The following is a 16562-nucleotide window of genomic DNA, read 5'->3' as shown; positions in this document are numbered from 1 at the left end:
TGTTGAAATGCATAGTGATCACTAGCTTTAAGAAGTTAATCTTTCTGCATATTAATGCAAGTATGTTTATATATCTATGCTAGTACTTAAAAAAACAGATTTGAGAAGTTTGTAGGAGTATATTTTGAGCCGTTTGAGAAGTACCCACACCATTGTACGATGCTTTGAATTGATTGCTAGGTCTCAGCTGGAATAAAGAACATTTAAAATCTACTGTGGATTGTTGACTGGCTGACTTGCAGCCTTAGTGTTAGAGAGGACAGTTTGTCACTTCACTTCAGCGATATGCACCAGCACCAGAAACCATTCTGCAACTAGCACGCTTGCCAATAGTCTCAACACGGGACTTAAGCATCCCTGACACTGATAGACATTGACGGTGCAGGCATCTGTAGATATAGTTATCCACAGCCATGAAACTATCCCTCTACTAAAACTGGACACACTGGTAAAGCAATACGGAGCTCACGTTCTGTCTTCAACCTGTGACCTGCCTTTCCAGATGAGTTCAACTTGCTGTGTGTGAATCAGCAAGCTCTCGGATATTCTCCTACAGCAAGTAACAGTCTCACTGCAAAGCATTGTATCCAGGATCACTCACACTAGAAACTGTGTGCTTTGGTAGAATTGTTTGATCAGTAAAAAGTCAAATTTGTATAATATGTCTTTAAAACTGAAATAGTTTTGAATGAATCAAATGTTTCTTGTAATTATTCCTTATTTTATTTATACTTATTTAGTTTAAAAATTATGTTTAATTTGAGTAATTACTGTCACTTTTTAAAAAATGGTATTAGATTTGATATCATTCAAGGAATACAAATAGACAATTTGACGTGTACATTTTTTATTCTCTTACTTAGGGAATTTTTACGCCTGGGAAATCCTTTGAATTGTGGAGCTTGGGACAAAAAACTATTGAAACAATATCGAGTGCACAAACCCAGCTCACTGAGTTTTGAACCAGAAATGAGAAGTAAGTGCTTAAGTGCTAGAAATCTGATTTAAAAAGTTGCACTGCCCACAATTGCATACTTCATAGAAATTTGTAGATAAGCATCCAGACTTCCCCCCACAACTTTGTATTCATGTTAAATAATCAGAACAGTTTGGGTTTGAAAAAGTTCTAAATGCAGAGGGAACATAATACTTCTATTTAAGAGTACACATCTAGTGAGATAATTTGAATTTTCCATTTTAGGAAGAGTAGCAATTAAATATGATAATAGTTTGCTTTTGAGTCTTTAGTAGAATATACGTCTGTAGTTATTTAAGAGTAAAAGGAAGAATATTACTTTCAGATACTTTCGTGTGTTCATGACATGTCACTGCATCTATTTAGGTTTGATTCATAGTTTCTTTCATAGGTTCAATAAAGTTGCAGACAAAATAACTCAAATTCCTACACTTTAGCATAATCCCATTTATTCCAGCTAGACTAAGAATCCATGTCATTGTTAGCATCACTAGTAATGAAAAAGAAATAGAAAGACTTAAAAAAACAGCAGGAGGAGGAGGAACAAAACTTACAAAATCTGGGAAAATATCTCAATCTAATAATTCTCTTACTCAAAAAAGAGGTAAAATTTGAAGTTGGAAGCTCCACTCTTAATTATTTAAAGTTCAGGAATTTCTTTTTCATTCATTGATTTTTTCATGATAAATATTACAGTATTTTCCTCATTGGTCACTTTCAGTATGTTTATGTTCTTGATATACTTTAAATTTAAATCTTTAATAGAATATGGTAAACACGGATTTAATTATGAACACATGGTAACCTAAAAATTTTGAAGAAAAAGGACAGGGTTACACACTCTTAAAAAACAAAACAAAAAAAMCAGCTCTCAGATTGCTGTATATGAGCTTTAGCATTAATTGTGTAATTAACACTGACAGAAGGTATTCACAATTTATTTTGACAGGATATATTCACTAGCTAAATTAGAGATATACACACACGGTGAAAATTTTTGTTGTGTCTTTGTGTGATGTCCTGTCGTGCAAGTTCATCCGTGTATGAGTACCTCATACAGCAATTGCGCATCAGCTATAATTGTCACACTGGAACAGTTGCCTGTTTTCCAGATATTTAATGAATCAGTCTGATAAATGGGACTGAACGTCTGTAATGGGTTGTTCTTGAGGTTACTATAAGTAGGTTCCTCCAGCCAATCCGATCCTCTTTTCCACACTCACTCTTTTTTCTGTTTTTATTATCATCCCTAAGTTGTACAGCTTGGGAACAGCTGTTAGTGTAGCACAGGAAAGTTTCAGTAAATTATAATACAACTAGGAAGTTTCCAAATCGTATGATATTTGTCGGTATAAACTCATTGGCGTATGTCCAGTTGTAGCACACTGTTAAAAAATATCTTAACTGAAATGTCTGAATTATTTGGAAGGATCTAGAAAGCATCTTGGATGGTGTTAAATTACCAGCCTTTAATCCCTTCGCTCTACCTCCAGTCTACACAGCTCTCATACTCGATCCTTTATCTCTGAAGTAGAAATAACTGAATTTGTGTTATGTCACCAGATTCAGTACCACTGAACAGAGGGGAGAGTGTGGTTTTTCTTTTGGCCAGTGTAGACTTTTTTTCTTTTTCTTTTTCTTTTTTTTTAATAGATGTGTTCCTACAGGGGAGGAAAAAAAAAAAAAAAAGTCATTTGTGAAAATGTCGGTCTGAAAAGTTTTTAACCCAGGAAAGAGAATTGGCAAAGCTAGCTTTCTGGGTATCTTGCAAGTTAGTATACTCAATTTACTAAGCTAAGCTTTCTGAGCCTTTCAGCTTGCTCTGAGGGTTTTAGTTCAGAGTTACTGCATCCGAAAAACATGAGTCAGAGTTTTTTCCGGTCTGATAGGTCATGTAACAGGAATGCACTCAAAACAAAGGTTATGCAAAAGGAGCATTTTCCCTGTGTTAGGCAATGGGATGGGTTATTGACTCAGTTTTTGGCTTTGCCACAACCTTTCTGTAACATCTTGCACAACACGTTAACCTCTTTTGCTTAGTTGAACACTTTTATAATGAGAGTAATACTTCCCAACTCATAATCTGTTCACTGAGAGGCTGAACTTGTTAATGACCATTGAACTCTCCCCTATAGTGCTTAAAAGTCCAAATACATGGCCCGAAAGTGTCTCCTTTTTGCAATGCTTTTGTTTTTTCTTGGCTTCTACCGTAGATAGCATGGTTACCTCAATGGAAGGTCTGGGTTCTGACAATGTGTTCAGCTTGCATGAAGAAAACCACTATCGGATAAGCAGGAGCCTGCTAAAACCAGCAGAAGGGAGCACAGTACCCCTGACGAGAGTGAAGTGTTTGGTCTCCATGACTACCCCCCATGATATCAGGCTTCATGGATCATCGGTTACTCCTGCGTTTATTGAATTTGACACGTCTCTTGAAGGGTTCGGGTAAGGTCCTACAGTGCTCTCAGAGAGCGTGGTACACAGTGTAATGTTTTATTACTTTCTTCTTTCAAATAAATACCTGCAATTTTTAATGAAAAGCTTGCAAACTGAAAATAAATGGTTTGGTTTAAAGAAAAGAATGGAATACTTCATGCCACATGGATTTCCATTCAGTGTAATTAGTGACTTGAAACCACTGATGGCTTGTTATGTGTGAAAGTATAAGTGCTTATGTGTGCAAGTGTAGTACCCTCTCAGGTCTGGTTTTCATGTGCGTACTTAAGGCTGTTTTAAAATAAATGAACGCTAACATACTCTTGCAGAAAGGTATTGGTTGCTAGGATTCATGTGCAGCATTTGAATGGCACATATGCACTGAAATCCACTTAAAACTTCTGGAGAAGTTGGTAATGAGGAAGTGGGCAAAGCAGAAATAAAATTAAAGTAGAAATGAGAACTATGTTGAATCCAAATAACTGGAAAAACTTGATGATTAACTGGAGGCGTTGCTCAAGTATAACACTTAACTCCTTCTTTTACCACCTTGTCTCTTCTGTCTCTCAATGTTTTTTCTCTTTCACCTTGAAGTGAGATGCTTTGTGAGGATCATCTGTGATGTAACTTATCTGCTTAGAAGATTAAAACATGATGTCATCTCAGCTTCTGTTTATGCAAAACATTTTGCCTTATCTGATATAAAAATGGAACAGTAGAAGAATCTCAAAATATTAACTTTTGCCCTGTGCTGAGGGCAAATATCTCCAAAACTGTTATGAAAAATTCAAGTCAATAGTAAAGGAAATAGGTATACTTTAACTATGTGTGGACTGGTCCATAGATTGGGGCTGGCAAATAGAGTGAAGGCAGGTATCTTGATGACATGTTGTGACATATGCTCAAGTCAGACAATTGCAAACAAAACCTTGAATGGTGCATAATTGTTCAGAATATCCCAGAAACTTGGTTAAAAGCTTAAAAAACTTGACTAGAAGCTTTGTTAAAAGGTTTTTAGTGATAAGACCAAGTAAAAATGGCAACTGCTGTGAAGCCCAAAAGAGGGTGACAAATTCTTCTATGAGATGAGTAGCTCTGCAACACCTTTATTTTAGTCTCCTTTTAAAAGAGTTTTAAAAAGAGGTAGAAATGATCTGTTGTCTAGGACAATACCACAATTTCACAAAACTAGAGAACAGCACCACCTGACAGAATACCTTAAGTCTATCTTCTCTCCCCCCACCTCTAATACTTACATTACTGAGTGTCTTCTGTTAAGTCTACTTCTTTTCTGACGTGGGCTTAGAAAACAGAGCTACTTGCATCACAGTGTTCAAGTTTCCATTTATTCAGGCAACTGGTCTGAGAGCATAGTCCAGTCTGGATATTTATGAGCTCCACTGCTCAGCACTACCTTTTCAGCTCTGCAAAGCAAGCATGTAGCTTGCCCATCCAGCATGCAGCCTTCACTTCCAGTATCACTGGGGACACCGTCTTTGAAAAGAAATGGTGCTCAAAGCTCCGTCCTACATCCTTTAGAAGAGAAAAACAAACTTCTTAGATGTAAGAACAAACTGAAATAGGCTAACAAAATAAATGATCACTGTGGTTACTCCAGGAGATCTGTAGGCACTGATAATTTACCCAGAAGTAATCCACATAATGTAGCTGTGACTTCCTGTAATTTCATTGGTTGCCTATGAAGGCTGTTGTAATCAATTAAAAAATCAAAACAAAGCTTTTTTCGTCTGTGCCAGGGTGTTTTATGAACTCAGCAGACTTAATAGTCAGGTGGAGGAGCCCAGAAAACATGTATTTACTTGCTCGTAGAGAACATGCTTGTAACACTGACTGTAGGGGATTCACCCAGCAAATAGTATTTTCAAGATGGAGGAAGGAAAACATAATGAGAATTATAATCAAAAGAAAAGATAATTCTGATCAAAACCATAGACTGTTATTGTTCATGAGATGAGTGGTCAAGTTAGCTGTTCATGGCTGCTACAGGATACTTAAATTAGCAAGTTCAAGTGTGAACAAAATGAAGATACTTCTGCAAGCAGAAGAGCAATCACATTAAGACAAACTGTACAAACTGGAAGCTGAACTCCTATGAGAATTCACTCCACCGTCAGTAGGCTGGTCACTGAAATCATCTGTGCTGTTTATATCATCTGATACCTTGGGAGGTACTCCTTATATCCGTTTCTTCTGGGTCAAAAACATCGTAATGGCTCTTGTAAGGACCGCGTATAGTTAATATGGTGAATTGTGGCATGACTGTGAGAATATACATACTTATTATAAAACCATTGTATGCAACTATCAAATCCTTTCAATATTTAGCTAATGCAGTCTTCAGGACAGTTTTGAACATCTCAAAGGCTGTAGCAAATTATGGTGACCCAGAAGGGAACAGTTTATGCTGTGGAGCCGCATGGGCATAAGTCTCTGCTCCTTTGCACCAAAGAGATATGTTGCCAAAGCTCTTTGCACTGGAGACAATTTAACTCCGCCAGGAAAACTCTTGAGAATTCATTTCCACTTTTCGTTAACACATACAGTCAAGGAGAGTAGTGGATGCTTATGGTATATTTTTTCTAGGCTATATTTTGTTTGTTTGTATCAACCTCTGGCTATGTTGACTTCCATGAACTCTAGTGTGTTCCTGGTGTTTTATTTAACAGCTGCCTGTTCTTGCCAAGTTTGGCTCCCCATAATGCCCCCACAAATAATGCTGTCACAACAGGACTTATCGATGGTGCAGTTGTCAGTGGAATTGGAGCCGGTAAGTACTCAAGTATTACTGTTACCAGTATTCTCTTTTTGATGATGTTTATTTCTCTTACGTTTCTATGTTAACCATGAAGTTATAGTATGGCATTGGATGTTGCACGCTCTTAGCTGAGAACTCCTTTTTGAATCTTTTTGTCACTTTTCCTCCCAAGTCAATGAAAAGCAGTATAAAATACAAATATGCCATTTATTGAAAATATAAGGCTTTCAGCAAAAGGTTGAATGGTGGTTTTTTTTCTGTTATGTTCTATTGTTCTTATATATAAAGAGCCTGGTATATGCATTAAGAACAAGTTGGGGTAGCAGTGTTAAGTACACAGAGCATAGGAAATGTGGGCTTCATTGTAATGCTGTATCATAAAAATTATAACCGTTTTTTCACATCCCTGAAATCTGTTCACTGTATGCTGTTCAGCCTATGTGAACCTGGTATGCAGCGGGGCTAGTCGAACATGATCACGTAGTTAAAAATGGTCTGAAGCACAAAAGCAAAGTTGACGTTCTACTGCAGTGAAACAGAATTATCATTAGACATGGAGCACCCTGGGATATCAGGTGGATTTAGGTGTATGTGGGGGAGATATCTACTTCAACGAAGGCTAAGTGGCTCTTTCATTGCTTGTTGTTATGAAATACTTCAGTGGTCCTCACGTGTATGTGACTTGAGTTACACCCATGGAAAAAACAACTTGTCAGAATATTAACCATTTCTAATCCATTTCCACTTTTTTGTTCAAAGAACTGAAACTGAGGTGTTCTGAAAAAGTATATCTTCAGGGTTAATTTTTGTTTTTAAAATAGGAGGGGATAGCATTCAATTTTTGTTTTACTTGGTTTTGAAAGAAACCACTCTGAGCTAGCTTTGTGTGATTATTTTTTAAATCTAAGCTTTGGTCAGAGATGAAAGAAAGAAAGTTCAAGTCCAAGCTGATAGGAAAGCAAGGACAGGAACACATAGGTATCCCCAGTGCTAGCTACTCCAGCTATAATGGGTTTTAATTTTTGCTTTTAGGTGAAAGATTTTTCCCACCACCATCTGGTTTAAGCTACTCAACTTGGTTTTGTATTGAACACTTTAGTACGCCTCCCAATAACCACCCTGTCAGACTGCTTACTGTAGTGCGACGTGCAAACTCCTCTGAGCAGCATTATGTATGCCTTGCTATTGTCCTCTCGGCAAAAGATCGGTCACTAATTGTATCAACTAAAGAAGAATTACTTCAAAACTACGGTAAGAGATGATGTGCAGCGTCATCAGCTATACCTGATAGCTAATATATACCATACCTGATACCATAGCTAATATATAATATATATATATTATGGGGGCATGAAAGCAAGTTTATTTTAAACATAGTATTTAGAAGTTGTGTTTAATGGAATCTTTATTGCAGCTTCACTAGCTCTGAATGTTTCTTGATGACATAAGAATGCAAAATGTAGACATTCCTACAGAAATAAAGAAGCATTTGTAGTTTCTGAAGAAGATCTGGTATATGCATATAAACAAACAACCTACCAAAAAACCTGAGTATTAGAGATTTGAAAGAGGGAATACTTCACTGTTTTTGCAAGCTTTTGCCTCTATTTGGCTTGAATGATTCATTTTAGACATCACCTTTTGGGGGAACAAATGTTAACTATCCTGGCTGTGAAGAAGCTGGGAAATAATAAAGTAAAAGGCTGTGAACACTTTCGGGATCTGGATGCTCCAGCACTTGCTGGTTATTTGAAAGTGATCAGTAATTTGCTTTATGCTTTAATGCTGCGGTCAGTTTTGCAGAAAGAGTTTGTAGCTCCATTCGGTGTCCATGATTGAGAGAGGAACTGCAGGAGATGCAGTGATGAGCAAGGCTGAAGCTGGTGAGGCCAGTGTATTTCAAGGAAGAGCTGTCAGTAAGGGCAGGGGTGTTAGGTTTAGCCATCTTTTGTCTCCCGCCTCGTCTTTCATCAGGGCTCTCAAGGCAAATGGTCAGTATCTGTGGGTCATTTATGCCCCAGACTGAGGAGAAGCCCAGAGGAGCGGGGCAGCATCTGTGCATTTCACCCTTGGTTCTCTACCAGACCGACACACTGGGTTAGAGTGGTTATCACAAATCTGTTTCTGCTTCTGCTGGGTTCCTCCTGTGGTCCTTGTTCTGGCTGGATGAGGGCTTGGAATGAACAAGGAGTACATATTCAAATTTACAGGATGAACCACTTACTGTTTTTCTTTATTGGCAAGTTTAATGGAACAATACATGAGAAGAAAAATTGTCGTGTTTTGGGGGGACAATAGTGAAAGTCATAAAAGGGCAGCACTATTTTCCACTGGTTAGTTACAGTAGTCTGCACTGCTAGTTTGGTAGACTTTGTGTTGTAAGAAACAGAAGTTGCTATGAATTTTTCCTCTGATTTTTGTCAACTTTCAGCCTGCAGAAAAAAATGAGTTTAAAAGATCACTAGGGATGCGAATGAGATACTTTAGGTGGTAAATCAATAATGGTTGTAAATATCCTGGTTTTCTAAAAGAGAAATATCCTTTTCTTGTAATGTTCAGTAAAGTTTGAGTGCCACTTAATGTTTCAGAAATTGAATTAAAGGCGTTCTGGCATTTCTGAACTTGCAGCTTATGAAATAGTTGATTTTATTTAGTTATGCCTGACATTTGATTGTATTTGATGCTGTATGGTTTTTTTTGTATGGTCTTTAATACCTTGGATGCTGAGAAAACTCATATACTGTATAAAAAATCATGTTCTTTCCTGTTGAGTAACAGGCACTACTAAAGAATTTTTACAGCATTAATTATTTACAAAAAGCTAAGCACAGAATCACAGAATCACAGAATCGCTGAGGTTGGAAGGGACCTCTGGAGATCATCTAGTCCAACCCCCCTGCTCAAGCAGGGTCACCTAGAGCACATTGCACAGGATTGCATCCAGGCGKGTTTTGAATATCTCCAGAGAAGGAGACTCCACAACCTCTCTGGGCAACCTGTTCCAGTGCTCTGTTACCCTCACAGTGAAAAAGTTTTTCCTCATGTTCAGATGGAAGTGTCTGTGTTTCAGTTTGTGCCCGTTGCCTCACGTCCTGTCGCTCGGCACCGGGCAGATTGTTATAGAATGCTCCTTATTTTCATGCTAAATCAGCATTCACATTATTAACTGCAGTAGTTTCTGTTAGTAGAAATCAGGTTCAAAACCTAAACCCTGAGATCTGAAGAACCGTAATACAAGGGAAGAACTAAAATTCTTAAATTACAAAGATATTGCCAGTGTTTTTTCTCAGAAGACCAAATTCTTCTAGGAGAGAACCAAATAAGTCTGTCTTCATTAATTGCTTTTGCCTGCATTAGAGCTATAAATTGTGTGGTTTTAGTTTGTAAGCCCCTATATCTAACTCTTTAAAAGAGATTGGATTTGTAGAGGCTTTGTCAGAAAAGAGCTGAGGGTCTCTAGCTGGCTGCAGAGACTGGTTTTTAATTGAATGTCGTAGAGGAGTGCCACCCTGTCACAGCTAAGTAGTGGTTGGTGGTGTCTTGTGGGGCGTTGAGCAGATGAGTACCCAAAGAACCGAGATAGGAGGCCCGCCAGCATTCAGGGTTGAAAGGGCTGACCGCCTATTGTAAGAATAAACCGGGTGTTTAAGGATTCGTTTTGTGATTGAGAATTGTACCTCAAGGTGCTTGGCTGAGGGAGAAGTAGTGGAGGAAAGATTATTTTTGTATCTGAAAGTTAGTTCCAGGTACCTCTGGTTTTATCATCTGCTTTTTGCTGTCTCTAAAGAAAAGAGTTCTCTCTGTACACGCTGCCATTGAGGTAAGAGGATTAGTGGATTCTATTCCCTGAATATGAAAGAATGGAAAGAGATGTGAAAAAGCTCTATTTGCCGTTGAAGTGCTACCCGGTGGAGAATTTTCGAGCTTTGTCGTTGTCGCCTCTCTGGCTTTCAAGCAGGTTGTGGGTGACTCTGCTTTGTGGCGGGGAAACAGTACTGCAAATTAATCATGCCTTCCGGTGTGAAATCAAAAAATGTCTTTTAGAGGAATTAAAAAATCTTGTATTGAGAACTGAAGTGTGTTTAAGCATTCAAAAGAAAGGAATTGAGCACCTGTTAGTGAAGAAAGAGCTGAAAAGTGCTGAGGGAGTATAGATGGGTGAATGGGGACCGGTGGGCAGCAGCTTCTGAGCTGCAACCCTTGCCGAGACTCTGGGAGTGGGTTCATCCACTACATGTGTCTAAAATAGGAGCATTTTCTAATCGGTGCAAAGGTAGCAGCTATAGCTGATGGAGCCTGCAATGCAATTCGCCTTCCCCCCCAGTAGAAGATGCTCACATCTGGCCAGGGGAATTATCGCCCAAACATCCCTGATATTTCAAACATAATGATATTTCTAAGGAAGGCCTAGGGTGACTAGCTGAGATAAAGATACTAAAAGCTAAAACAGATGAGACATCCTAATTCGTAGTTTTGACTTGGGCAAATATTTTGAATCGCTAAGCTATTCCTTCAGTAGCAGCAGTTGAGAAACTAAATAGGATTGCAAGAAGGGAAGAAGAAAAGCCCGTGTGCCAGAGTTTGAATTCTAAATACCAGCTAGCCTGTACTTGATGTGTTTCTCTCGAGCCAACTATCTTATTTGCAGCTTTTATTAAGGGAAAAAATCTAAGGCTTTTGACCCAACTTTAATTTACTTTAATGCTGCTATGTAATTTAGCATGAGGATTCTTACGCAGATGCCTTGAAAAGCGTTTCTTTTATTTGTATGTTTTTGTGTGCGTCACCTAATTGCTTAAGGAAGATAATTGCAAGCTACACATGAAAACAGTGTTTAGCAAGTATTTGATAAATGTGGCTTACAGAATTCCAGATCTTCTGAAAATTTGCGGGTTAGGGCAAAGACTATTGAGCTATTCAGCAAAATATCCTCATTTCGCTCTCTTTTTTTCCTTCTTTGGGGTTTATTAACTTAAATTTAATGTGGTGGCTTCCTTTCTCTGCTCATAGCTGTAAAAATCGGAGAGGGCTGGTATTACAGTAAATTTCTTATGAATTCTTACTGCTCATTTATGTCAATGTGTACTTGGTAATTAGCCCATCTCTTATTAGGTTTATAATGATGGTAATTTCCTTTTAAAAAATAAAAAATAAAATTAATCAAGAGGGAATTTCAGATCTGTCGGACTGACTGTATTTCCAAATATTAGTGAGTCAGTGCTGAAATTGTTGATTGGAGTGCAAATAGAGCTGGGCCAGGTGTTCAGGTGTTAAGTCATTTTGTCATCATCTGATTTAATGCAGGTACAAAAAATGTTAGTCTCCAAAGCAGAATTTCCTACTGTTGGCTGCATACTTCTACAGTACAAGAAAGATGAAAAATAGCTTTGTAGTTGTAGAGAGACATCTGTTATCTCTTGATGACTACTTCTGTAGAATTTCTTTTAAAAACAACAAACAATATTTTTTTGACTTACGAAGTGGCATTAGAAAGTTAGTAAAAAGAAAAAAACTTCACTAAACTAATTATTGCCATTTAAAAAATTCAGTTAAAATTTCAATAAGAAGGTAGAAGGAGAGAAGTAAAATGTAATTGTCAAAACTTTGAAAGTATCCTGGGAATTTTATTAGAGAAGAATTAAGGCAAAACAAGACCAGGCCCATTGCTGATGTTAATAAAACTACACTAGCTTGTTTATATGCAAGTGTGTAAGGAAGCTCAGTCTGTCAAACTGTGAAAATATACTCAGAATACACTTTAAAAAAGCCTGTGATTTCATTCTTTCAGTTCTTGTATTTGAAGGCTTTCAAGAAAATATTTAAAACTATTTATATCTCATTACTTCTATTTTTGTTTTATTGGTCACATTATTACACATACTTTCTAAAATTTTGGCTTTAATGTATGTCTTTAGAGTATGTTTCATGTCAAGCCTAATGAAATAAGAATATCAAAACAGACTAATAATATCTTTACTTGTTCCCACTAAGTGTTCCTTTCCTTTTAGTTGATGACTTCAGTGAAGAATCATCATTTTATGAAATTCTTCCTTGTTGTGCTCGTTTTCGCTGTGGTGACCTTATAGTGGAAGGCCAGTGGCATCACCTAGTTCTGGTCATGAGTAAAGGCATGCTAAAGAACAGTACAGCTGCACTCTACCTTGATGGACAGCTTGTTAACACTGTCAAGGTAAAATAAAACTGTAAATCCTTATTTTTACTGTGGGAGTGATTTCTCTCTCTCTGTGCACATGCTCACACACATTTTTGTATATATACATATGTGTATATATATTTATAAATGTGTTTATAAATATATACACAGAACAGAAATATACATAAAGAAATATATATAATATAGATATAAAAATACATGTATAGAAGATGTATAAAATTAAATATATAGAACTGCATATGAATATAATAAATAGAAATAAATATAACAAGTATAAGCATATAAAGATACTATATGTGTGTGAATATACATGCATACACATAAACGTGTGTGTGTGTGTGTATGTATAAAAATAAAAATGTTTCCTTTACGTGCCACCTGTGATCTTGTGCCCGGGTGGTATCCTACATGAAGGTGCAGTAATACTTGATTTAAAATATGAAATTTGTCTGAATTCTTATGAATTCTGTGCTTCATTCATTGCCCAGCTTCCAGCATTTGTTACAAACAAGAGAAGATTCTTAAAAAGATGGGTCTTTGCTCACTGCACAGCTCTGACCCAGCCCTAGTCAAGAGACGTTAACAAATACCTTCTCATGCATGAGCAATAGAAACAATGAAGCGCGGAAGGTATGAACGGTGCATTGAATGTTAAGCAAGTGTGGCACAGCTACACTGCTCAACAGATTACAATAAGAACAAAAGCTTAAAAAAAAGAAAGAAAAAAAAAAAGTGTTCCTAGGCCATGTAGCAGATCTAATCTTGAATAATGAATTAAGACAGCTTTTCCAGCCTATCATGGTGTTCCTTTCTCAACCCTCTTGACCCCACAGAAAGAGGATCCTGTTGTCTGTGATTGCTACTGAGATGTCTTACGTTGTTATCTGTTGATTGTAGATGAAACATATTTAGTTGTAAAAGTCAATAATTTGTTATTAGGTGGGACAAACTAGGAGGCCACATGCAGAGCAGCAAAGAGCACTGTGGACCTGTCCGTGGGGCACTACGTGTTCCTGACCTCTGACTGATAACCTGTAGCTGTAAAAGAGTATTTAGCGCTGGCAGGCTTGGGCCTTAAGGGAGTAAACTAATCCTGGCGTGGGGTGCAAATTTGCTAGCTTTAATATTCTTCTGTGTTAGGTGAAACAATATTTTGCCTTTCAACATTTAACATTCAATATTCATTAAGCAAAATGAGGACTATATTAACTTTACTTGTTATGCTAATAACTACAATATATACTAATTATGTCTGACTATACATGACTACACTCTATAACTGAAAACACAGTTTTTATAAGGTAGTTAGAAAATGGCTGCAAGATTGTTCCTGTCATTACATTTAGGCCAGCATCTTATCCATGGATTTGTTTTTTTACAGCCTGTAAATTATATCATATTGAACTTGTTATGTTTCACCATGAAACATAAAGGCATATTTTCAATGGCTGCAGAAGGAGAGGAAAAGACAAAAGGATATGAGTTAATCTTGTTTCTTTTGGAAAAAAAATGTAGTTTTAAGTCATTTAAAAAGCATCACATTTTTAGAAGCAAAATACAGTATCACCTCATTCTTCAGAGTTTTTAAGCACAGAGCTCACGTGTTCTCATCCTGTATTGTCATATGCACCCTGATCTTCTGAAAGCCAATTAACTTCTGATTCTGCATTTACTTCTGGATGATGTTCCTCACTGACTTTTGCTGTATAGTGTTACAATACAATGTGTTACATATCAGTCATTCAGAACATCCCCTTGTTTGCAAACCACTTTCCTGAATTTTTAGTATGTCTGCTCTCTCTTCATGATACCTGTGCTCTCTCAATAACTTCACAATATTTTCTTCCTTACAGCTTCACTATATTCACAGTAGTCCTAGTGGGTCTGGTTCTGCTAATCCACCTGTGGTCAGCACCGTTTATTCCTATATTGGCACGCCACCTGCCCAGCGCCAGCTTTCCTCCTTGGTGTGGCGTTTGGGGCCTACACATTTCTTGGAGGAAGTTTTGCCTGCTGCAAGTGTTAGCACCATTTATGACCTGGGACCAAATTATGTTGGAAGCTTTCAAGCAGTATACTTACCATGTAAGTACAATTCAGACTGCAGCAAGCAACGTGGCACAGGTGTAGGTGAATCTTTTGCGTATCTATTTGCAGAAAAACTGAGAAATATGAAGATGCCATAGAGGAGAGGAAAAGCTGTTCATATAAAGCAGACTTGTATAGCAGCTATTGAAAAGGATGATAGAGGTGATGAGGTGTGATAGAAGTGCCTGGTATTCCTCATTTTGTTTCTAATCTATTTAGAAACCCTTAAAATTGTCTTTATTTGTACTCTACATAATATTTACCATAGAAAGGGAAATTGGAAAATCTATTTAAGTTGTCAGTTCCTAAATGTTATGGCAATCATACTTATTTGCAATTCTTGCAATTTATTCTGCACTTTAAACAGAGCTATCTTGAAATGTAATTGATTATAGTGCCTAAATAGGTTCAACTGAGAATAAAATCAAATAGGAGGGATTGCAGTGCAGCAGATACTCTTAAGCATTTGTTGCAAATAAACATGGGTAATAGTTCGATTACAATTTTTTTTAAGCCTTCTTGTTTGAAATAGAAGAAGATGCAACTTGAAAGGTTTGGAATGATCTTTGTTAGGAATGTGTTGCCACAGCTCTGTCTTTAAACTATTCAAACAATGGATTCTTCATTAGCTTGGATAAGATGAGCTGTCGCTAGGCAAGATATTCCTCTTCTGCAGTGCTCCCTGTCTTTCTGTGCAGTTAGATTCCCTCCTCACTAACATCAACATACCGCCAGATGATATTCATTACTTTATCTGGCTATCAGAGGACTTTCAAGTGAAAAATAAATTAAAAAAAAAAAAAAAGGTGGAAAATACCAAGTCTGCATGTCCTTGTGTGTGTGTTTTCTTGTGAGGACATAACACTTTCCAGCTCTTCCTGAGAGAAACTGTTGCCCTCTCAAGAAAGGAGGCAGTGAGTGAAGAGTGAAACAAATGTATGTGTAGGGAGTGCACAGAATCTTGCCTTTCACACCAGATGCTTTTCTTAGAGCTGAGGCAGAAAAAAACACAAATGTAGATGGTCAAGGCTGTAAAAGATCAAAGTATCGTGAAGAGCAAGTTAGTTCTCCTTGGAGCTCTTGAGCCAGGAGCTTTAGGCAATTGAATTTTTTCGTGTACAGATCTCTGTCACATACTTGCTTTTCTGACAGCTAGTCAAACTTAGCAAGCAACTCTAGATTTCAGTATCCGCTAGTTAATGGTAATTTCCCCTGGAATGGACTTTGCCTCCTCCTGTTTCTATGTTATGTCCTAGAGAAACTGGCTCTGCACAAAGATTTATTACAAAATTAGCCAAAGCAAATTCCATGAATGGATTTGTTAATTCAGTTCTGAGAAGTAAAAATCTTCCTGCCTTTATGCTAAGACCATGCTCACCAGGAAGCCCATAATAACTTGTAATAAGAATTCTTCATTTCCTAACATGTTAAGCTTTCCCAGTGTGGCAGCGTATTACACCTATACAAGCTTTTTTTCCTTTCATTGTATTTTAGGAGTAGTCTGCTACAGAAAAAAGGATGTGCTTCTATTTGGGGCTAAGCTTCTGTTCACATAACGTTCACCATACCAAACCTCAAGGGGTTTGATAGAGGGTACCGTGTTAGGATCCTTGTCTTTGCCTTTTATCTTAGCCTCTCTACCCAAAAGGTTTGCTTTTCCTTAATGTAATGATAATTTGTGGGAATTCTGGAGAGGAGAAGAGCCCCTGCAATCCTCCACTGTTGCCCTTTCAAAGGGAACTGTAACTGACTTCTTCCAGAAAGTTTGTCCCTTTTTTCAGTAAGCCAGGTGGCTGTCTTCTGCGAATTTTTCCTGTGTTATAAACCACAAAGTGAAAAATTTGATACGCTTTAGGTCTTGGAAGACCCCTCAAAGACCAGTTAGTTCAGGGAAATGGATTCACAAAATCACAGGATGGTTGAGGTTGGAAGGGACCTCTGGAGACCATCTAAGTCCAACCCCCTGCTCAAGCAGGGTCACCTAGAGCACATTGCACAGGATTGCATCCAGGCGGGTTTTGAATATCTCCAGAGAAGGAGACTCCACAACCTCTCTGGGCAACCTCTTCCAGTGTTCTGTCACCCTCACAGTAAAGAAATTATCTGCTCAT

General features: G+C 37.6%; 1 protein-coding gene across 14 annotated transcripts in view; it reads left to right on the top strand.

Annotated features, from left to right (window-relative positions):
• Positions 1-16562, top strand: part of WDFY3 (WD repeat and FYVE domain containing 3) — a 192727-nt gene that overhangs the window by 107991 nt on the left and 68174 nt on the right. For all 14 annotated transcript variants that reach the window (XR_003255114.1, XM_026075320.1, XM_026075319.1 and 11 more), the window contains 6 exons: positions 864-976; positions 3190-3421; positions 6100-6200; positions 7221-7439; positions 12197-12378; positions 14217-14448. Coding sequence is in view for 13 of the 14 variants with exons in the window: in XM_026075320.1 (XP_025931105.1) it covers positions 864-976; positions 3190-3421; positions 6100-6200; positions 7221-7439; positions 12197-12378; positions 14217-14448 (1079 nt within the window). In the remaining variant the exon portion in view is untranslated. The remainder of the gene's footprint in view (positions 1-863; positions 977-3189; positions 3422-6099; positions 6201-7220; positions 7440-12196; positions 12379-14216; positions 14449-16562) is intronic.

The sequence above is a fragment of the Apteryx rowi genome, unplaced genomic scaffold (genome assembly GCF_003343035.1).
Source record: "Apteryx rowi isolate R43461 unplaced genomic scaffold, aptRow1 scaffold_401, whole genome shotgun sequence".
NCBI lineage: Eukaryota > Metazoa > Chordata > Aves > Apterygiformes > Apterygidae > Apteryx > Apteryx rowi.
This window is presented reverse-complemented; position numbering and strand designations above follow the sequence as displayed.